Source organism: Solanum dulcamara, chromosome 11 (assembly GCF_947179165.1).
Source record: "Solanum dulcamara chromosome 11, daSolDulc1.2, whole genome shotgun sequence".
Classification (NCBI taxonomy): domain Eukaryota; kingdom Viridiplantae; phylum Streptophyta; class Magnoliopsida; order Solanales; family Solanaceae; genus Solanum; species Solanum dulcamara.
Window position 1 is genome coordinate 51898435 of NC_077247.1, and position 19423 is coordinate 51917857.

Below are 19423 nucleotides of genomic sequence, written 5' to 3' on the forward strand. Positions count from 1 at the left end.
CCAAAATGCATTATATCAATGTCAAAGGAACTAATACTTATGTAACACCCCCCAAAATTCTTCACTAAGATTCGGACCCTTCTTCGAATACGTGTAGGATCGAACCCGACTATTGTGAAGTGTATGCATGAGTTAGGATGCGTTCCCAAGGAATTGACGAGTGTTAGAGGTGATGTGGGGTCACAAAGGATCCCTAGAACCAAGCTAAGTCCAAAGAAATTCGTCTTGGCTAAGTTTTACGATGAGTTCGTACAAGGGGTCGACTTCTAACGACCATATCTTTTGAAATATGACAATCTGGGTGGCCCATGACCTATTAAATTAAAGGTCTTCAAGTCTTCCTTCCAACGCCGCCAAGATTGTAATTTTTGGAGTTCGGAGTCAAAAGTTATAACTCTCCTAACACGGACTAGTACTGCAGGAATTTCAGGCTTGGGTGGCAACTGATGGAAACCTAGGCTTGGCGCCGCAGTGGCGCGATGCGCCACTATCGCGCCAGGAACAAGCCTCAGTAGTTTGGTCCCTGGCGCGGCGCGCCACTAGGAGATGTGCAGGGTTTTCAAGCCTATTTTCTAGAACCCAGAAAATATAGGCTTGGCGCTGTAAGGGCGCGACGCGCCACTATCGCGCCATAAAACAGCCTCAGTAGTTTGGTCCTTGGCGCGACGCGCCACTATCAGATGTGCAGGTTTTAAGCCTAACTTCGACTTGGCGCCGCAGTGGCGCGACGCGCCACTATCGCGCCAGGAGCGTTTTATCCTGTTTTCCAGATTTTTGGAGAAAGGGCAATTTGGGTATTTTCCCAAATTATATATATACACAAGCCTTGAACGTTTTGGACCATTATTTCATCCCCTCTCTCTCTCTAAAAGCCCTAGAAATTTCCCTCTCTTCTTCTTCTCCATTTCCTACAAGGATTTGCTTCAAGAACTTCAAGAATTCAAGCCTTCCATTGAAGACCCAACATCAAAATTTTCTTCAAAGTCTTCACTAAGTTATGTAAGGCTAACTCAAAGCATGGGTTGAGTCCACCCATGTGCCCTACACCTTCTTTGAGATTTATTGTTCATAAGAATGAAGTTTGTTGATAGAGTTAGGTCCAAATAGGTCCTTTCCATCTATTACCCTAATTTCTATTATGTTGATGTTGTGGAGTCAAGAAAGTGATGTGCTACATGTTGGTATGAGTTGATTGAGATGAGAGGTTGAACATATATTGTTAATTTCATAACTATGTTGATTATGATAAAGAATGTTAATTTTCTTAAATATGTTGCTTATCTTGAATTGTTGATTTAAAAACCTTGGAGTTGTGATGAGTCCTAAAGATTTGTTAAATAAAAAGAGGAACGATTGGATATGTTTGTATGTTGACATAATTGCATATTTAATCTACTCTTGAAAGATGTGATTGGGATTGATCGGATAGTATGATTGGGAGAGGTTTGATTGTGATAGAGTTGATGAGTTGACAAAGTTGTAAATGAGACTTGTCGATATGATTAGATTGAGTTGATTGGATGAAGTTTTATGAGCATTGAGTCTTGGGAGGAGTACCGAACACCGAATTGGGTAAGAGTATATTCCATACTCGAACCCCATGAACTACGCCGCCCACGCAGGAAGGGATTGAACCGTTAAAGTCGGATGTTTACCATGGGATCGAACCGTTAAAGTCGGATGTTTCCCATTTTATTGTCCTGAAATGATAGGACTTGACTGATCGATGGGATCCATGATTGGTTGATTCGTTCATACCCTGGCAAAGTATGAACGGACGTGGCAACAACGTCGGTTTGTTGTACTATCACTGGCTCATAAGTGATGGTTGTCGAATAAGAGAAACTCCCATATAGGTCTTGATAGTACTCTGAGTCGGATTGAGTTGTTCTTCTTTCTGAGTTGAGATTTCTGAGTTGGTTTGATCTTTTCTGATGTTGTTTCATTCGGCCATTTTACATACTCGTACATTCCATGTACTGACGTCATTTAGCCTGTATCGTTTCATGATGCAGAGACAGGTACTAGAGATTATCAACCGGCGCACCGTTGAAGATCTACTCACTCCTAGCCAGTTGGTGAGTTCTCCTAGTTTCCGGAGGATGCCGAGACTTTCTTTATAACTTGTTTTGTTTCCTTGATTTTTGGTTGTTGGTAGCCATGGGCTTTTCATTGGCACCTCCCAGACTGTTGATAGAGGCTTCATAGACCAGAGTGTGAAAATGTTGATTTGTTCGTTTTGACTAGTTCTATTCTAGCTGTCTGTTGATTTGATAGTTGTTTGGCCTTTGGCCCTATATTATGGATAGTATTCCTATGATTGAGTCTTCCGCTCATAGAATGTGAATGAATGAAAGTGTGACTGGACCAGGTGGTTCGCTTGAAAGCCAGAAATGGCTTTCGAGTGCCGGCCACGCCTAGGGTACCCTCCCGGGGCGTGACAACTTACCATTGTCATCCAATGCCTATACCAACAGATATCGGGTGGAAAGTGGAAACTGGATTAAAGTTCAAATTAGAAGTACACAACTTATAAGAATAACAAACATAAAAAGAACAATCCTATAACCCTTGCACAGTTGTACACACCAGCGTTGAGGCTGTTGAAAACCAACTCCTTAACAACCCTTGTGAAATCATACAAGATGGCAGGTACAGATTGGAGTGGGAAAATTGTAAGGAAATCTGGTTCTTTTGGGGTTATAGTTGATGGTTGGTTCTGAATTCCATCTCTACTACAGAACCGGATGTGAGAGTTTCTTCTCATCCAGCTCCTCGCAAATAAAAGGATTCAAAAAAATGCAAGTTGAATTAAGCTAGAATAGTCAATCTTAAGTTAAGATATATATATATGTATTTACTGAGTAATACCTTGAACGTGGGCTTCTTTGAGATTTCATTAAATCTATTAGTAATTTGTATATCTTGTTTGAATAAATAACTAAACTTTGTAGTTTTCTAAATACTAAATAGAAATAAAAAAAATTGTATTATTATACCAAATTCTTATTTTGTCCTTTATTGTATTGTCCTAAATTTTGCAATAAAAAAAGTTTTCACGGGCGAATATTTACTCTTTCAATCCCTATTTCATTTGTAGGGTTAACTCGTGCCTTCTCAGATCTCAGAATACATGAATTAATCTCTGGTTATGGCAGGTGCAGATTGGAGTGGGAAAATTGTAAGGAAAATTTTCTACTCACTTGAAAACACAACGAAGTTTGCTTCAACTCCTCAACAATGAGAGAACATTCTGAAGGCAACAATGCATCTCCAAATATAATTGCACCTACCAAAATAAATAAATAGAACGGCAACATCAGGAATCAATCCATCAATTATGCATCACCCCCAAAATTAGTTGGATTGCTATATTGATCCTCATTCCTTTGTATTTCTTCCATTCTATCCACATCGAAGTTAATTGTTCCAATACAAATGTAAACAAAGACATCAGAAATAAAGAATAATATCTTAAATCACTTTTGGTTCTAATTCTTTTTCTCTCTTTTTCTTTAGTGGAGGTGGGTGGCGAGAGAGCATCAAGGTAGCTACAAATTCATAAATTAAATATTAACTTACTTTTGCAAGCCTTGTTGTTCAGGACCTAATTCACTGATGGAGATACTATTGATGATCCATCTGTATCCGCAAGCTGTGGGTTGCAAATACATTATTCAGAGAACATGACACAACATTTAAGCAAGATTCCGCATGAGTAAGATTAGAGTTAAATGAAGGAGGGAAATATGAGAGCTAGTTAGTGTTGGCGGACTAACCTGTTGAAGAAATTCTACCAGATCCACATCAGTTAGATTAACGCCAAAAATACACAGAAACTGTATTATCAAGAAAACAACCATTTTCTTATGAAAAACATGCAAAAGAAGCTTGTTAGCTAGTGGCGTATTTCCTAAAACATGAATAGTTTTCCAAAGTAGGTTGGAAGCTATTTGAGCTTCAAGGCCTTATAATTAAAAAGAGAGAAACTCTAGCACTGTCTTGTTACTGGTGGTATTACAACAAAAAATGTCTTCCCTTAGAAGTTACAATTCATAATTCACTCGCTATAATCAACCCAACTAAAACATAAAATGAACCTTAAGAGACAATGCACACAAATGACACTTAGAAAGCCTTAAACCCCCAAATCCTTCTTTCTTTCAACAAGATGGAGCACAAAACTAATATAAAATGTTGTATTGATACCTCAGAATGGAATAACTAGACTGTGCAGAAGTGCTTTCCATGCTTTGTTTTCCACACCTAGAAAGGCATATATACTTTAGAGGAAGAAATAGGAATGCTAAAGTGAACAAGCAATAAAGTGTAGTAAAAGGTTCGAGAATGTAGGCGACCAATCTCTCTCAGCCCTTGTGTATTTATATTATACAGCGTAGCTTTATTCCCAATAATTCCTAATCCCGATTCTTATTTCCTAACAGTTGATTATACTTCCTAATCCTGTATTAACAACTACAATCAATACTATATTAACTTTTCCTTCTAAGACTGATTTGCAAAAGGTTTACATGTACTTAACTTTTTGAATGTATAATATGACAGAGACAAGTATTAGAAAATATTACCGCAAGAAGTGTGACAGATGTTGGCTGCTTGTGAATCAGATTTAGGTTCCTGCTTTAACCAAAACATATGACTTCATGCTAGAGTTAGGTTCAACTTTAATGAATGTTACAAATTTAGTAGAACGAAATTTATGGTAAATGGCGCTTTTATCAAGTTCCATAGACTGGTTGCAATGAAATCTAAACAAAGATCTGTAACTTACCTGGTAAATGAGAATGAATATTGCAGATCCAACCCCAGTTTTGAATTTGGTCAGCATAGTTGTGTAGTAATTGGTAACCAATTTCAGACATGACCTGCAAAAGCATGGTCAAAGACTCAAAATCAATGTTACCTCTTATAAAGAGCCCCACAAGACTCAAATTCAATGTTACCTATTATCAAAATCAATGTACCAATTCTTCCTCGGAATCAAGAAAGGTTGTTGTCCTCATTTGTGCAAATAGGACCTGATAATTCAATAAGTTACAGACTCCAAGTACTTTTGGGATTTCACTGTGTATGTTGTTGTTGTTACAGACTCCAAGTTGAAATAACACGTCAATGAGTTTTTAGACAATCATTACCTTCTCAGGCAGTTTTTCCAAACATTCGCTCATCTGCAGCATACTGTAGAACATTAGAATTAGCGTAATGTCCAATGAAGATAAATGCTAGAATCAAACAAAAGATCATAATCCTTGACTATATAATGCAGATAACTGAGTGCTACATAGTTATGCGGAAATTACATTTTCTTACGTGGCCAACAAATATTATACTATTTATGCGGAAGTTTATGCTTATTTATATTTGCTAATGAGTCCAACCAAACCATCCGTAAGAGAAACAATTGTTTAAAATAAATGCATTATAAGGAATTCATGAGAAACCAAGAATGGCCATAATGGACTATGCAGCGGCCAGAATAGTCCTGATCAATTATAGCAAGTATTGTGCCTGCCATAATTGGAATAAACTTCTTATCAACCTATTGGAGAACTTTGGTACCCTCCAGGTAGTTTTTATCAATGGTATCAGCAACCAGTGAATCACCAACAAAATGCAAGACGAAAGAAGTGACGTGAGTATAGTATCCTGATTCTTAAGATTCTCTGTTCCAGTTCTGCCTTGCATCTCATACTGGAAGGGGTAAAAGTCCATCATCTATACACGATAGAGAAGTCGCAAAAACATCTGAGATATAGTTAAAGTACTCAATTGTGATCTCTGGACGGAAATCCCTCCATTCTGTCCCAGCATTAAGAAACTTTGAGTTTTTGTCGGTGCAAATTCTGAAATTTTGAATAAAAAAATGTCAGACATGACAATTCTATTACAAGATGGAATTTGAAAGAGACTATGTGGCCTTGGAAACTTAGAAAGAGACATGGTAATCTCTAATTCTTTCATGATTAATAAGAATGCAGTCTAAGATAATCTTGAAAAGTGTGTGAAAGAAATGAAGCTAATTAACTGAAACATGCACTCGAAAAATTCAGCTTTCAGGTTAGGAACAAATGGCATGAATGGTTTACCTTCTTTTGACTCCCCATCGCGTGTACTTGTGCATTCCCCTTTAGCTTGTAATTTGTTATTCCAGATGTTAACTAGTTTCATTTTCACACTTGAACTGAAGAGAGAAACATCAGGTCGTGTGAGTTACTACGACTTATTTGATTGAGATAATACCAGAAAGAGACCTATTCCAAGAAAGTTGATAACATGACCTTCCATGAGAGAATACACCATCACCACAACTTGGGGTGGAAGCCTGATCACATTGATGGGATGATTGCTGTGGAAGCTCCAAGCAGATAGCTTCTGAATGCTGCAATCTCCTGAAAGCTCTAGTTTCTGCACGATGGAAAAGAACATTAATTAGTTGCACATGTTTTCTGTCATCACTGATTATTAATACAAACAAGCACTCAAGGACAAATTACCTGGCATGAGTGGCACATCATGAACAATCTTAATATTGTTATTTCCTGCTGCCATTCTTGAGGACTGCCCCATGGCAAAGAACTTCTTATTGGCTTGGTAAAATGGGTGAGCTGATTGACATCTTCTACTCTTCTTCTTCCTTATAAGCTCATCTGTTTTACCTCGATTTCCAACATCAATCCATTTACCCGAGTTCCCATCCACACGAGAGGAGAGCATCGCTCATGGTGTCATATAATTATTAAGACTTTCTTCACCATGAGAATGTAAATGTGACAAATCATCTCCGTCATAATAGACTTCAGAAGGACCTGAACTATAAACGTCCCATGCATCAAGTGCCTCTATACTGCCCATATCCCTCTTTAGAACAAGCATAAAAATCGAGATCAAACTTTGCAGGATTTGGGAACAAGCAGTCCTCTTTTCCCATATTATTTATGGCAGGAACCAAGAGATTATGTTCCATGTTTCCGAAATTACACGTGACACCAACTTCATGTTTAACAGAAGTTTCAATCCCACTTTCAGCAATGTAAGGATTAACATCTTGAAACCTGGTCCCGAGCAAAGGATCTGGTGGCAGAGGAAACGGTTCTGGACTAAAAGATGGTAGGCCAGAACCATAATTTTCAGCAGTCTGTTTAAAGAAGTCCATAAGATGATCGTATTCATCTAGAATGTCCTTGGTTAATGAAGACATTTCTGAATCTCCTGACAAAAAATTTGGCCTCTGCAATGCCTTGCTCTGAGTTTTGCACCTGGAGAACTTCTCAAAATATATTATCTTGCCTCTAGGAGGCCTATGATTTAACACCTGATTAACATCATCAGCTACTTCAAGTTCAACACTATAATCATCTTCAAGGCGATTTTGTTTAGTTCTGTATTTACTTTTTTCAAACTTAATATCTTCATCACTATCAAAAGATGATCCATCATGTATCAGGCTTCTATGCAAAGAAAACCTCCGGATAAATGGGTTCCTTCTCTCATGCATCACATTTGAACTGTTATCAAGTTCAAGAGACTCCCTAAATGAGGTATCCTCAGTTGATCCTGAAAAGCATGATCCTGAGTCCAGAATCCTCTGCCAGCTACAATTGTTTAATACTCCTCCCATCCGGAACCTAACAGGCAGTCTGATTTATAACTGGAGCTAGCTGAAGAACTGAATTTGTTATCCAGGAAATCATCCTCTGTAGGTAAAACATTATATGAAAGGGGGAGCGCAAAGTTTCTGGATTTCCAGTTCAGACCGACTGTGCAATGAGCAAGAGAGCAATCAATTGACCGAGTTGAACTTTCTATCTGACAGAGGAATCTGGACTCAGGATCATGCTTTTCAGAAGCACTTCCTCACAGAATATTCTGTGCAGATCGAATCTCTCTCCTGACAGTGCACTCTCCAGTCAGTTTCTTTGGCTGCGGGAAAGGAAGTTCAAGTGCTGCGTTGCAACTCAGGGCCCTGCACCTCTTTTTCCTGATCTCATAATTCACAGGTATTTCTGAAAAGAGGAGCAGGGAATGGGATAGCAATAGATGAAGAGGATACTTCAACAACTATATTCTTATCTAGGTTTTCCAAAAGTAACAACAACATACCGGTGAAATCCCACAAGTGGGGTCTAGGGAGGGTAGAATGTACGCAAACCTTACCACTACCTCATGGAGGTAGAGAGACTGTTTCTGAAAGACCCTCGGCTCAAAAGTCACAGTTCCAAGTACGAGAGAAAAACAATATATATAGCATGATGAAATAAATAAATAAAAAAATAAATAAATAAATAAATAAAATGCAATGCAAAATTTACAGGACAAGAATAATAACTATAACAAAGTATTGCGATAATCAAAGGCAATAGCAACACAACTATAAAGGCGCGCCTAGACCTACGACTACCCTAAACCGACACACGGCTTAAGTGATAGATGTATCCTGAAAGCTTGAATGCACCAACTCTTACATTCAATTTTTGTTAAGGGAACTCAGATGAATCCCAAACCCACTGGACAACAGCGGCAAGGAGAAGGAGAAGCATGTGTGCAAAGCAGGTCATCCTCACTGCATGCAAATGAATAAAATCCGTCTGTTTGCGTATCAAAGATGGACCTTTCAATACCAAAAATTTTGAAGGAGACACTGGGATGGACAAGGGCGATTCTTAGCAGAGACTCTTTTTGTAAAATGCAAGACCCTCTTAGGACTTCTAGATTATATATGCAAACCAAAAGATCAATCAGATCAGAGTACATATTTAGAAGTAAAGTCTGTAAACCAATATTTTTTACTTGTTTGACGAGAAGTACTTGGAATGCTTTTGCTTCCTTGGAACTGGTTGGTTGTAAAAAAATCATCACGAACAATGACTGCAAAAAGAAAAATCCCAAGAAATTTCCTTATTAGCAAACAACAGTCAATTCATGTACAGATACTTGTTGTACCAACATCTTGTCTACAATTATCAATTCCAAGGTACAAACACTTGCTGTCCTGTAAACAATGGCAAGAACAAAAACCAAGTTAGTAATTTTATACATATCCTAATGGATACTACCAACTAAATCTCAAAAGAACTTTACCTTCAAAACCTTACGATATCCATTTGGCCTCCAATTTATTTTGGTAACAATTTCCAACCAAGAAACATCACAAAAAGAGCACAGAGCCTTTCCTTTAAAGCCAAAGCTTGCTGCGAAAGCATGCATATCATATTTTGATGTTGCTGGTGTAAAAGAAGCATAAGAAACCATAGTTAAAATCGTCTGATCTAATGCATTTCGATGTGCACATATACTCTCTCTATGAAGCACCAGGAATGCGATGTACATGAACATCTTACAACAAAAGCAAAAAACAAATGTAAGCATCAATATTTTGTGTTGTGTACAACTATACAAAGTTTTCCCAATTACTAGTAAAACCACAAAATTATAGATAAAAGAATGTCTGTAAAAAAATATTAATGAACACAAACCGTCAAATAGCCTACCATTTGATCTCCTATAGATTACAACAACAATTCCAAGTTATGAACATCATAGTTGTCTGGCAAAAGAATTATGTACAACAGCATCAATACAATAGAAAAGATGATGTCAGTCCAACATTTTGCAAAAGATTACCATATCTTTCTCCAATCAGCACCAGTCCATCTCGTGAGACACCATATCCTTTAAAAGAAAGTACAACTTCAGGTGATGAAGTAAAATAATAAATTGAGCAGAACTTTCTGCACATAAAAATGCATTAGATCAATGTCAAAGAAACTAAACTTACCATTGTCATCCACCTTAACAGAGAAGGTTCCAATGCCTATAGCAACAGATACCTGGTGGACACTGTGTTAAGTTCAAACTAGGAGTACACTACTTATTAGAATAACAAACATAAAAAGAAGAGTCCTAATAGAAAGTAAATCTCATGGAAAGAAGAATTAGAGTTGTGATATAAGAATATTCATTTGGAAAAAAGATAATGATACTAGAATGGAGCATCATACTAAGAGGAGAAAAAATAGTATCAATTTTCATATAAAGCAAATGCACTCGTCATCAGAAGTAGCAAACAAAGGAACATAAGAATTCATTGAAGAGCCTCACCGGTCACTACCTTTTGTGCAAGCAACACACAAATTCGCAGGAGCAATCAGACTAAACGATTAAAACTGCATGAAACCACGACTTGCCATCGTTATTCAGCAACCCGCCTCTACTGATCCTCAAATGAAAACATTAACAAAATCAGAAAAGATGAACCATATAATTCCCCATTCTCTTACATGGCACAGTTTTCCATTTTTATAAAACAATCAAAGTCAAAAAGTCTAGACCATGTAAAGTAAAATGGCCGGTGAGGGTGTTTATGAAAGTCTATCCAATTGAGTGTCTTTATTCAAAATACTACAAATCACAATACTTAATTTTTTTAGAGTTGTGCGAGTTGGGCCTTCAAGAACAACTCCACAAGTTTCCATTCATTACCTAGTAAAATCATAAAGAGTAAATGAAAACCAACTTCTCAACAACCCTAGTGATACCCTCACCGAATTGACCCCCATCTCCTGCGAGAATCACACACACTGCGAGAATAACAACATAATTTTCTTTAAAAGGTTTCTTGATATGTGCAATGCCACTATATTCTTGAAAACTACATTTCTTTGATTTCTTTAAAATATGCATTTAAGGATAACTACAAGTTCTTGATTTTTTTTTCTTAAAAAGAATGCATGCAAGAATTCCAAGTTAATCCGACAATATCAAGGTCTCAAATTCCAAGATAATCTGATTTAGGGTTCAACGAGTTCCAAGAATTTCAAGATATTCTGATTTAGGGTTCCAAGAATACCCATGTAACTTCAACGAGTTCTTGAATTTTCCTTCTTTCTTTTTTAACGGATGGGAAGAACAGTAGCATTACTTGATGGCCGAGAAAATTGATTTAGGGAAGAATACCAATGTATGTAACTTCAAAAAGCCAACAAGTTCTTTCTGGAAAAATGCAGACAGATCAACAGAAGACTTAAGCAGGGTTCATCAGACATCGTCACCGGGGCAGTTAAGATCAGCAATCCAGTGGCATACTCTAAGATGTGCCGGCAGCATATATGATAAGCGGGCTTCCATAATATGATGGTGGTGAGTTCTAAAATGCACAAGCAGTGTCAGTTTTATAGTTTTTGAACTATTTAATACACGCGGAAAACCCTCGGCTCGTGGAGGCAGAGAGGTTGTTTCCGAAAGACCCTCGGCTCAAGTGCAACAAATCCAGGTACAAAAAAGGAGACAGTAATGGAGAAATCAATGGTTAATTTAGTGAGAGGTGACCACCCCTGGAACAAAAACCCTCAGATCCCTGTTAGCCTCATTCTTTCCCTTCTGAGCTTTTGCTTTATTCATTTCCCAGAACTTTTGTTTATATAGTACCCTGAAGATGTTAGAATACTCCATCCATTAAAATTGACAAAAGGGTTATAGGGTTTCTTACAGTAATGGAGTCCAGTAAATTGAGGCTCAGATCTGTGCTTAAGCTCAGGAAAAAAGCGAGTCCAACCACGCCATGGCTGCAAAAACCACCAGAAAATCTGGTGGCATACCCCGCCAAGATACGGGCCGGATAACGTCAAATGCCCGATTAATCAGCTCATAAGGGAATAAAAATTGACATAAATCATCATCGCCTCTTTCAAGCCGTCTGTTTATACTCACCCTCATCGCTTCCACCAGCTCCACCGGCAACATTCAATGCTCTGGCTGAAGCATTAAAATAAAGAAAAAAAAAGTGGAAGGGCATAGAAACTCTTTGACGATATATAACAACAATCCAAGCAAGCTGTTAATAATATACTCCCTCCAATAAAATTGATAGAAGGATAGTTGGGATTCTTACAGTAATGCAGAAATCATTGGCTGAATACAGAGAGAAGCAATCATCCATTCAATGAAAAATCATCACCTCTCTGTAGCCAAATACTTCCCCTTTTGAGCTTTTGCTTTGTTCATTTTCCCAACCGTTAGTTTCCCTAAACTGACTGAGAAAGTTGGGCTCAGATCTGTGTTAAGCTCAGGAAAAAAGAGAGTCCAACAACGCCATGGCTGCAAAAATCACCAGAAAATCTGGTGGCATGCCCTGCCAAGATACGGGTCGGATAACCTCAAATTCTTGAATAATCAAGATCAGCTCAGACGAGAATAAAATTGGCAAAAATCATCATCGCCACTTTAAAGCCACCGATTATACTCACCAACGCCGCTTTCAGCTCCCCCGGAAACATTCAATGCTCCGGCAGAAGCATCAAAAAATGAAAAGAAAAAAAAAGAGTTGAATGGCATAGAAACCCTTTGAAATGATATATAACAACAGTCCAAGCAAGCTGTTAATAATATACTCCATCCATTAAAATTGATAAAAGGGTTGTTGGGATTCTTACAGTGCTGGAGAAATCATAGGCTGAATGCAGATAGAGGCAACCACCCTTTCAATGAAAAATCCTCAACTCTCTGTTTCCTCATTCTTCCCCTTTTGAGCTTTTGCTTTGTTCATTTTCCCAACCTTTAGTTTCCTAAACTGACTGAGAAAGTTAGGCTCAGATCTGTGTTAAGCTCAGGCAAAAAGAGAGTCCAATAACGCCATGGCTGCAAAAATCACCAGAAAATCTGGTGGCATGCCCTGCCAAGATCCGGGTCGGATAACCTCAAATGCCTGGATAATCAAGATCAGCTCATACGGGAATAAAATTGGCAAAAATCATCATCGCCTCTTTAAAGCCACCGATTATACTCACCAATGCTGCTTTCAGCTCCCCCGGAAACATTCAATGCTCCGGCAAAAGCATCAAAAAAAGAAAAGAAAAAAAAAGAGTTGAAGGGCATAGAAACCCTTTGAAACGATATATAACAACAACCCAAGCAAGCTGTTAATAATATACTCCATCCATTAAAATTGATAAAAGGGTCGTTGGGATTCTTACAGTGCTGGAGAAATCATAGGATGAATGCGAATAGAGGCAACCACCCTTTCAGTGAAAAATCCTCAACTCTCTGTTGCTTCATTGTTTCCCTTCTGAGAGCTTTTTGCTTTTTGATTCTCAACTCTCAAAAATTTAAATTATCGAGTGGGGCCTTCAAGAACAACTTCACAACTTTCCATTGAGAGTATTGAAACATTGAAAGGGTATTTTTTCTTACAGAGTTCCAAGAAAATGTGACAATATCAAGTTCTTGAACCTTCCTTCTTTCCTTTTTTATGGATGGAAGAATAGCAATATATAGATCGGCGGAAAATTGATTTAGGGTCTAGGGCTTTGATCGGACATCGTCACCGCGACAGTTGTACCTTGGTGGCACCAGCATCGAGACTGTTAAAAATCAACTCCTCAACAACCCTTGTGATACCCTCACTGTATTGAACCCCATCTCCCTAAAAACTAACCATTGTCATCCACTTTCACATAGCAGGTCCCAATGCCTATAGCAACAGATACCTGATGGAAAGTGGGTTAAATTCAAACTAGGAGCACACTACTTATAAGAATAACAAACATAAAAAGAACAGTCCTATAAATTTCATGGAAAAAAGAAATAGAATTGTGATATACGAACGGAACATCATACTAAGAGGAGAAAAGGAACATAAGAATTCAATGAAGAACCCCACCGGTTACTGCCTTTTGTGCGACTAGTCTAAGCAATTAAATCTGCATATAAGGCTATAAGCCCACAGCCCACCTCTATCGAAAGTCTGTCCAATCACAACATTTTTCTAGAGTTGTGCAAGTGGGGCCTTGAAGAACAACTCCACAACTTCCCATTCATTACCTAGTAAAATCATAAAGAGTATTGAAACATTGAAAGGGTAAATTAGTACCACCTTGGTGGCACAACATCGAGTCTGTTGATACCCTCACCGAATTGACCCCCATCTCCCAAAAAATGTACAAACAAATTCTTGAACATCCTTAACACACACTGTGAGAATAATAACATAATTTTCTTTTAAAGATTTCTTGATATGTGCAATGCCAATATTCTAGAAAACTACAATTTCTTTGATTTCCTTAAAATATGCATTTAAGAATAACTACAAGTTCTTGATTATTTTTTTCTTAAAAAAATGCATGCAAGAATACCAAGTCATTCTGACAATATCAAGTTCTCGAATTCCAAGAATAATCTGATTTAGGGTGCAACGAGTTCCAAGAATACCCATATAACTTCAACGAGTTCCCGAATTCCAAGATAATCTGATTTAGGGTTCCAAGAATACCCATGTAACTTCAACGAGTTCTCGAATTTTCCTTCTTTCCTTTTTAATGGATGGGAAGAACAGTAGCATTACTTGATCGCCGGGAAAATGGATGGGAAGAACAGTTGCATTATTTTCATCGGACATAGTCACGGCGGGAAAATGGATGGGAAGAACAGATGCGGCGGTAGCATATATGATGGTGGTGAGTTCTAAAATGCGTAAGTGGTGTCAGTTTTATAGTTTTTGAACTAGTTAATACACGCGGAAAAAAAAACTCGTTAATCCAAATATATTGTTTTTAATTTTTCTATCGTAGTACTTATTTATTTTTTAAAACACGAAGAGTCTATTTCATTGATAATGTGAAATTTATTATCATCGTATATAACTCAAATTATTTAGTTTGTGCAATTTTTGTTGGTCAGTTCAGATTATGGCTAGAAATTTTAATCCTACTTTATGAAATTATAAATTAATATTTTATTCATATACTTCAGGTGATGAAGCAAAATAATAAATTAAGCAGAACTCTGCACATCAAAATGCATTAGATCAATGTCAGAGAAACTAAAACTTGTCATTGTCATCCACCTTAACATAGCAGGTTCCAATGCCAATAGCAACAGATTCACACTACTTATAAGACTAACAAACATAAAAAGAACAGCCCTATAAGGAAATAATTCAGATAGAGTGTCATTTACTTAACCTATTAAGAACGTACTTTTGAAGGCAATCAAGAAAATCAAACCCCACAACTTGTGAAGTTATAAATCTTTACTACTTGGAGGGATAACTAACGTTACCAGATTAATGAAAGTGCCAGTTCATTTTATTTGGATTCTCAAGCAACTATTTCCACATAGAAACTAATCCACGCGATATGTTCACGAAATACCAATCAAAGACTTGCTTCTATAAAGAGATACGCTGGAGTATTATAATTGATACATGTACAGATCTGTATTATGGATTAAGTGAGTCTATATCCTTTTGCAATTAGCAGTAGTACATTAATCAAAAGATTAATAGAAGGATAGTTGGGATTCTTACAGTAATGCAGAAACCCTTTGACGATATATAATCAGAAACCCTTTGACGATATATAACAACAATCCAAGCAAGCTGTTAATAATATACCCCCTCCAATAAAATTGATAGAAGGATAGTTGGGATTCTTACAGTAATGCAGAAATCGTTGGCTGAATACAGAGAGAAGCAATCACCCTTTCAATGAAAAATCATCAACTCTCTGTAGCCTCATTCTTTCCCTTTTGAGCTTTTCCTTTGTTCATTTTCCCAACCGTAAACTGACAGAAAAAGTTAGGCTCAGATCTGTGTTAAGCTCAATAAAAAGAGAGACCAACAACGTCATGGCTGCAAAAATCACCAGAAAATCTGGTGGCATGCCCTGCCAAGATAGGGGTTGGATAACCTCAAATGCCCGAATAATCAGCTCAGAAGGGAATAAAATTGGCAAAAATCATCATCGCCTCTTTAAAGCATATGCCCACGTCATCAGAAGGGAATAAAGCATATGCCCACGTCATCAGAAGTAGCAAACAAAGGAACATAAGAATTCATTGAAGAGCCTCACCGGTCACTACCTTTTTTGAAAGAAACACACAAATTCGCAGGTGCAATTAATCTAACCGATTAAAATAGCATGAAAGCACGACTTATCGTTAGTAGTTTAACTATGATGTTCTCAGCAGCCCACCTCTACTGATCCTCAAACATTAACAAAATCAGAAAAGATGAACCATATAATTCTCCATTCTCTTACATGGCACTATTATCCATTTTTAAGAAACAATCAAAATCAAAAAGTCTAGACTGTAAAGGAAAATGGCCAATGAGGGTGTTTACGAAAGTCTGTCCAATTGAGTGTCTTCATTCAAAATACTACAAATCACAATTCTTAATTTTTTTAGAGTTGTGTGAGTGGAGCCTTCAAGAACAACTCCACAAATTTCCATTCATTACCTAGTAAAATCATAAAGAGGATTGAAACATTGAAAGAGTAAAACATGAATGATGTCATGAATAGTTTTCCTAATTAAGTTGGAAGCTATTCAAGCTTCAGGCCTTATAATTCAAAAAGAGAGAACCTCTAGCATTGTCTTGTTACTGATAGTATTAGAACAAAAAATCTCTTCCCTTATAAGTTATAAGTTACAATTCATAATTCACTTGTTATAATCAACCCACTTAAAGCATAAAAAGGACCTTAAGAGACAATGTGCATAAATGACACTTGAAAACCTTAAACCCTCAAAAATCATTCTTGTTTTTAACAAAATGGAGCACAGAATTGATATAAACTGTTATTGATACCTCAGAATGGAATAACTAGCCTGAGAAGAAGTGCTTGTCATGCTTCATTTTCCACATTTAGACAGTCATATATCCTTCAGAGGCAGGAATATGAATGTTGAAGAGAATAAGCTATAAAGTGTAGTAAAAGGTTTGAGAATGTGGGTGAGCAACTAATCCTGTATTAACAACTACAATCAGTACTACAATTCCTTTCCCTTCTAAGACTGATTTGCAAATGGTGTACATGTACTTAACTTTTTTAATGCATGATATAACAGAGACAAGTATTAGAGAATGTTACCCGCAAGAAATGTGACAGATGTTGGCTGCTTGTGAATCAGATTTAAGTTCCTGTTTTACCCAAAAGATATAACTTCATGCTCAGAGTTAGGAGGTTTAACTTTAATGAATGTTGCTCTAAACTGACAGAGAAAGTTAGGCTCAGATCTGTGTTAAGCTCCGGCAAAAGAGAGTCCAACAACGTCATGGCTGCAAAAATCACCAGAAAATCTGGTGGCATGCCCTGCCAAGATACGGGTCGGATAACCTCAAATGCCCGAATAATCAGCTCAGAAGAGAATAAAATTGGCAAAAATCATCACTGCCTCTTTAAAGAATATGCCCACGTCATCAGAAGGGAATAAAGTATATGCCCACGTCATCAGATGTAGCAAACAAAGGAACATAAGAATTCATTGAAGAGCCTCATCAGTCACTGCCTTTTTTGCAAGTAACACACAAATTCGCAAGTGCAATTAGTCTAAACGAGCTTGCTCAGTTGGTTAAGCACCTCCACCCACGACCGGTAGGTCCTGGGTTCGAGTCACACTGGAGGGGAAGTGTGGAAACACTATAAATCCTCCAAAATGGAGGGTAAAAAAAAAAAATTAGTCTAAACGATTAAAACAGCATGAAAGCATGACTTGCCATCGTTAGTCACTTAACTATGATGTTCTCAGCAGCCCACCTCACCTCTACTGATCCTCAAAACATTAACAATATCAGAAAAGATGAACCATATAATTCTCCATTCTCTTACATGGCACTATTTTCCATTTTTAAGAAACAATCAAAGTCAAAATGTCTAGACCATGTAAAGGAAAATGGCCAGTGGGGGCATTTACGAAAGTCTGTCCAATTGAGTGTCTTCATTCAAAATACCAAAAACCACATTTCTAAATTTTTTAGAGTTGTGCGAAGGGGGCCTTCAAGAACAACTCCACATCTTTCCATTCAATACCTAGTAAAATCATAGAAAGTATTGAAACTTTGAAAGGGTATTTTTCTTAAAGAGTTCCAAGAAAATCTGACAATATCAAGTTCACGAACTTTACTTCTTTCCTTTTTTTAGGGTTTTGATCGGACATCATCACCGGGACAGTTGAAAATCAACTCCTCAACAAGCCTTGTGGAATCATACAAGATAACCCCTGAGAGAATTGAGCATCCTTAACACACACTACAAAATTAAAACAAATTCTTGAACATCCTTAACACAAAATACAAAATTACAATTTCTTTAAAAGATTTCTTGAATTTCCTTAATATGTTCTTGAGAACTACAGTTTCTTTGATTTCCTTAAAATATGCATGCAAGAATTCCAAGATTAATGAGTTCTGGATGGAAGAATACCACAATAATAGGAAGAGCAGTAGCATTACTTGAGCAGATTGATCGCCGGGAAAATTGGTTTAGGGTTTTCATCGGACTTCGTCACCGCCCACCGGAACAATCCGGTGGCATACTCCAAGATGCCGGTATCGTATATGATTGGTGGTGAGTTCTAAAATGTGCAGGTGGTGTCGATTTTATAGTTTTCGAACACGCGGGAAAAAATAGTTAATACACGCGGAGTAATCTAAGATGCGCCGGTAGCGTATATAGCTTATATAGTTTTCTAGTCACATGAGGAGAAAAGGAAAAATTAGTTAATACAAAATATATTATTTGTTGTAAATTTTTATTATAGTACTTATTTATTAAAAATAAAAAGAGTTAGTTGCATTGATAATGTGAAATTTCTTATCATGTATAACTTAAAATTATCTAACTTGTGCAATTTTCATAATTTAATTCAGACAATGAAATTTCTCGTTCAAAATTTTATTCTTAAGTTTATAAATTAATATTTTATGCATATTAAATAGATTTCTTAATTAAATATAGATTTAGTCCAAAGTAATTGTATTTCAAATTCGTAGTCAAACTATACATCTATCTCTGGTGATCGTAATCTCCTTCAAAATATTTAATATTACTTTATTTAATTTAAACTAGTAAAATAGCAAGTGCTTCATGCAGCAACAAATTAAATATTTTTTGCATATTTGAGTATTACAATCATTTTAAATGTTACGTAGATTATATAAAACAATTAATTTCTGGACACTTGTCCCGTATAAATTTGTTAGAATGATATTATAAGGCAAGGCAATCTATGACCTAGATATAACTCTAGAAGACAAATTAAACTCAACCAGATCACTGGACCTATTACAAGGGCAAAAGTAAAGGTAGCTAAAGCTAGTGTTTCTGCAACAAATGTTATTCATGATTGATACAATAACTCAAGCTAGCTGAAGCACTGAATTTGTTATCCAGGGGATCATCCTCTATAGGCAAAACATTAGATGAAAGCCATCAATTTCTGGATTTCCAGTTCTCATTGACTGTACACAACGAACAAGAGAGCCATCAATTTACCGACTTGAACTTTCGATCTGACAGAGGAATCTGAACTCGGCATCATGCTTTTCAGAAGCACTTCCCCTAGAATATTATGTGAAGATAGTCTCTCTCCAGACAGTGCACTCACCACCTAGTTTTTATGGCTGCGG

General features: G+C 37.0%; 1 protein-coding gene and 1 long non-coding RNA gene across 2 annotated transcripts; both read right to left on the minus strand.

Moving 5' to 3' along the window:
* Nucleotides 1-5196: 5196 nt before the first annotated feature.
* On the minus strand, nucleotides 5197-8101 carry LOC129871953 (uncharacterized). The gene is made up of 4 exons (XM_055946776.1): nucleotides 6516-8101; nucleotides 6300-6426; nucleotides 6108-6202; nucleotides 5197-5864 (listed from the first exon to the last, which is right to left on the minus strand). The coding sequence occupies exons 1-4, from the start codon at nucleotides 6733-6735 to the stop codon at nucleotides 5737-5739; spliced, it is 570 nt and encodes a 189-aa protein (XP_055802751.1). The 5' UTR covers nucleotides 6736-8101; the 3' UTR covers nucleotides 5197-5736.
* A 1541-nt stretch (nucleotides 8102-9642) lies between these two features.
* Nucleotides 9643-10222, minus strand: LOC129871962 (uncharacterized). Its single transcript, XR_008762362.1, has 3 exons — nucleotides 10120-10222; nucleotides 9797-9848; nucleotides 9643-9690 (listed from the first exon to the last, which is right to left on the minus strand). It is a non-coding gene; the product is annotated as an uncharacterized LOC129871962 (long non-coding RNA).
* Nucleotides 10223-19423: the final 9201 nt, after the last annotated feature.

Coding starts and splice junctions, on each gene's coding strand:
- LOC129871953 (XM_055946776.1), bottom strand. CDS start 6,735: ATGCTCTCCTCTCGTGTGGATGGGAACTCGGGTAAATGGATTGATGTT. Junction 6,427..6,515: donor TGATGTGCCACTCATGCCAG/GTAATTTGTCCT, acceptor TCCATCGTGCAG/AAACTAGAGCTTTCAGGAGA. Junction 6,203..6,299: donor GGTGTATTCTCTCATGGAAG/GTCATGTTATCA, acceptor TTCTCTCTTCAG/TTCAAGTGTGAAAATGAAAC.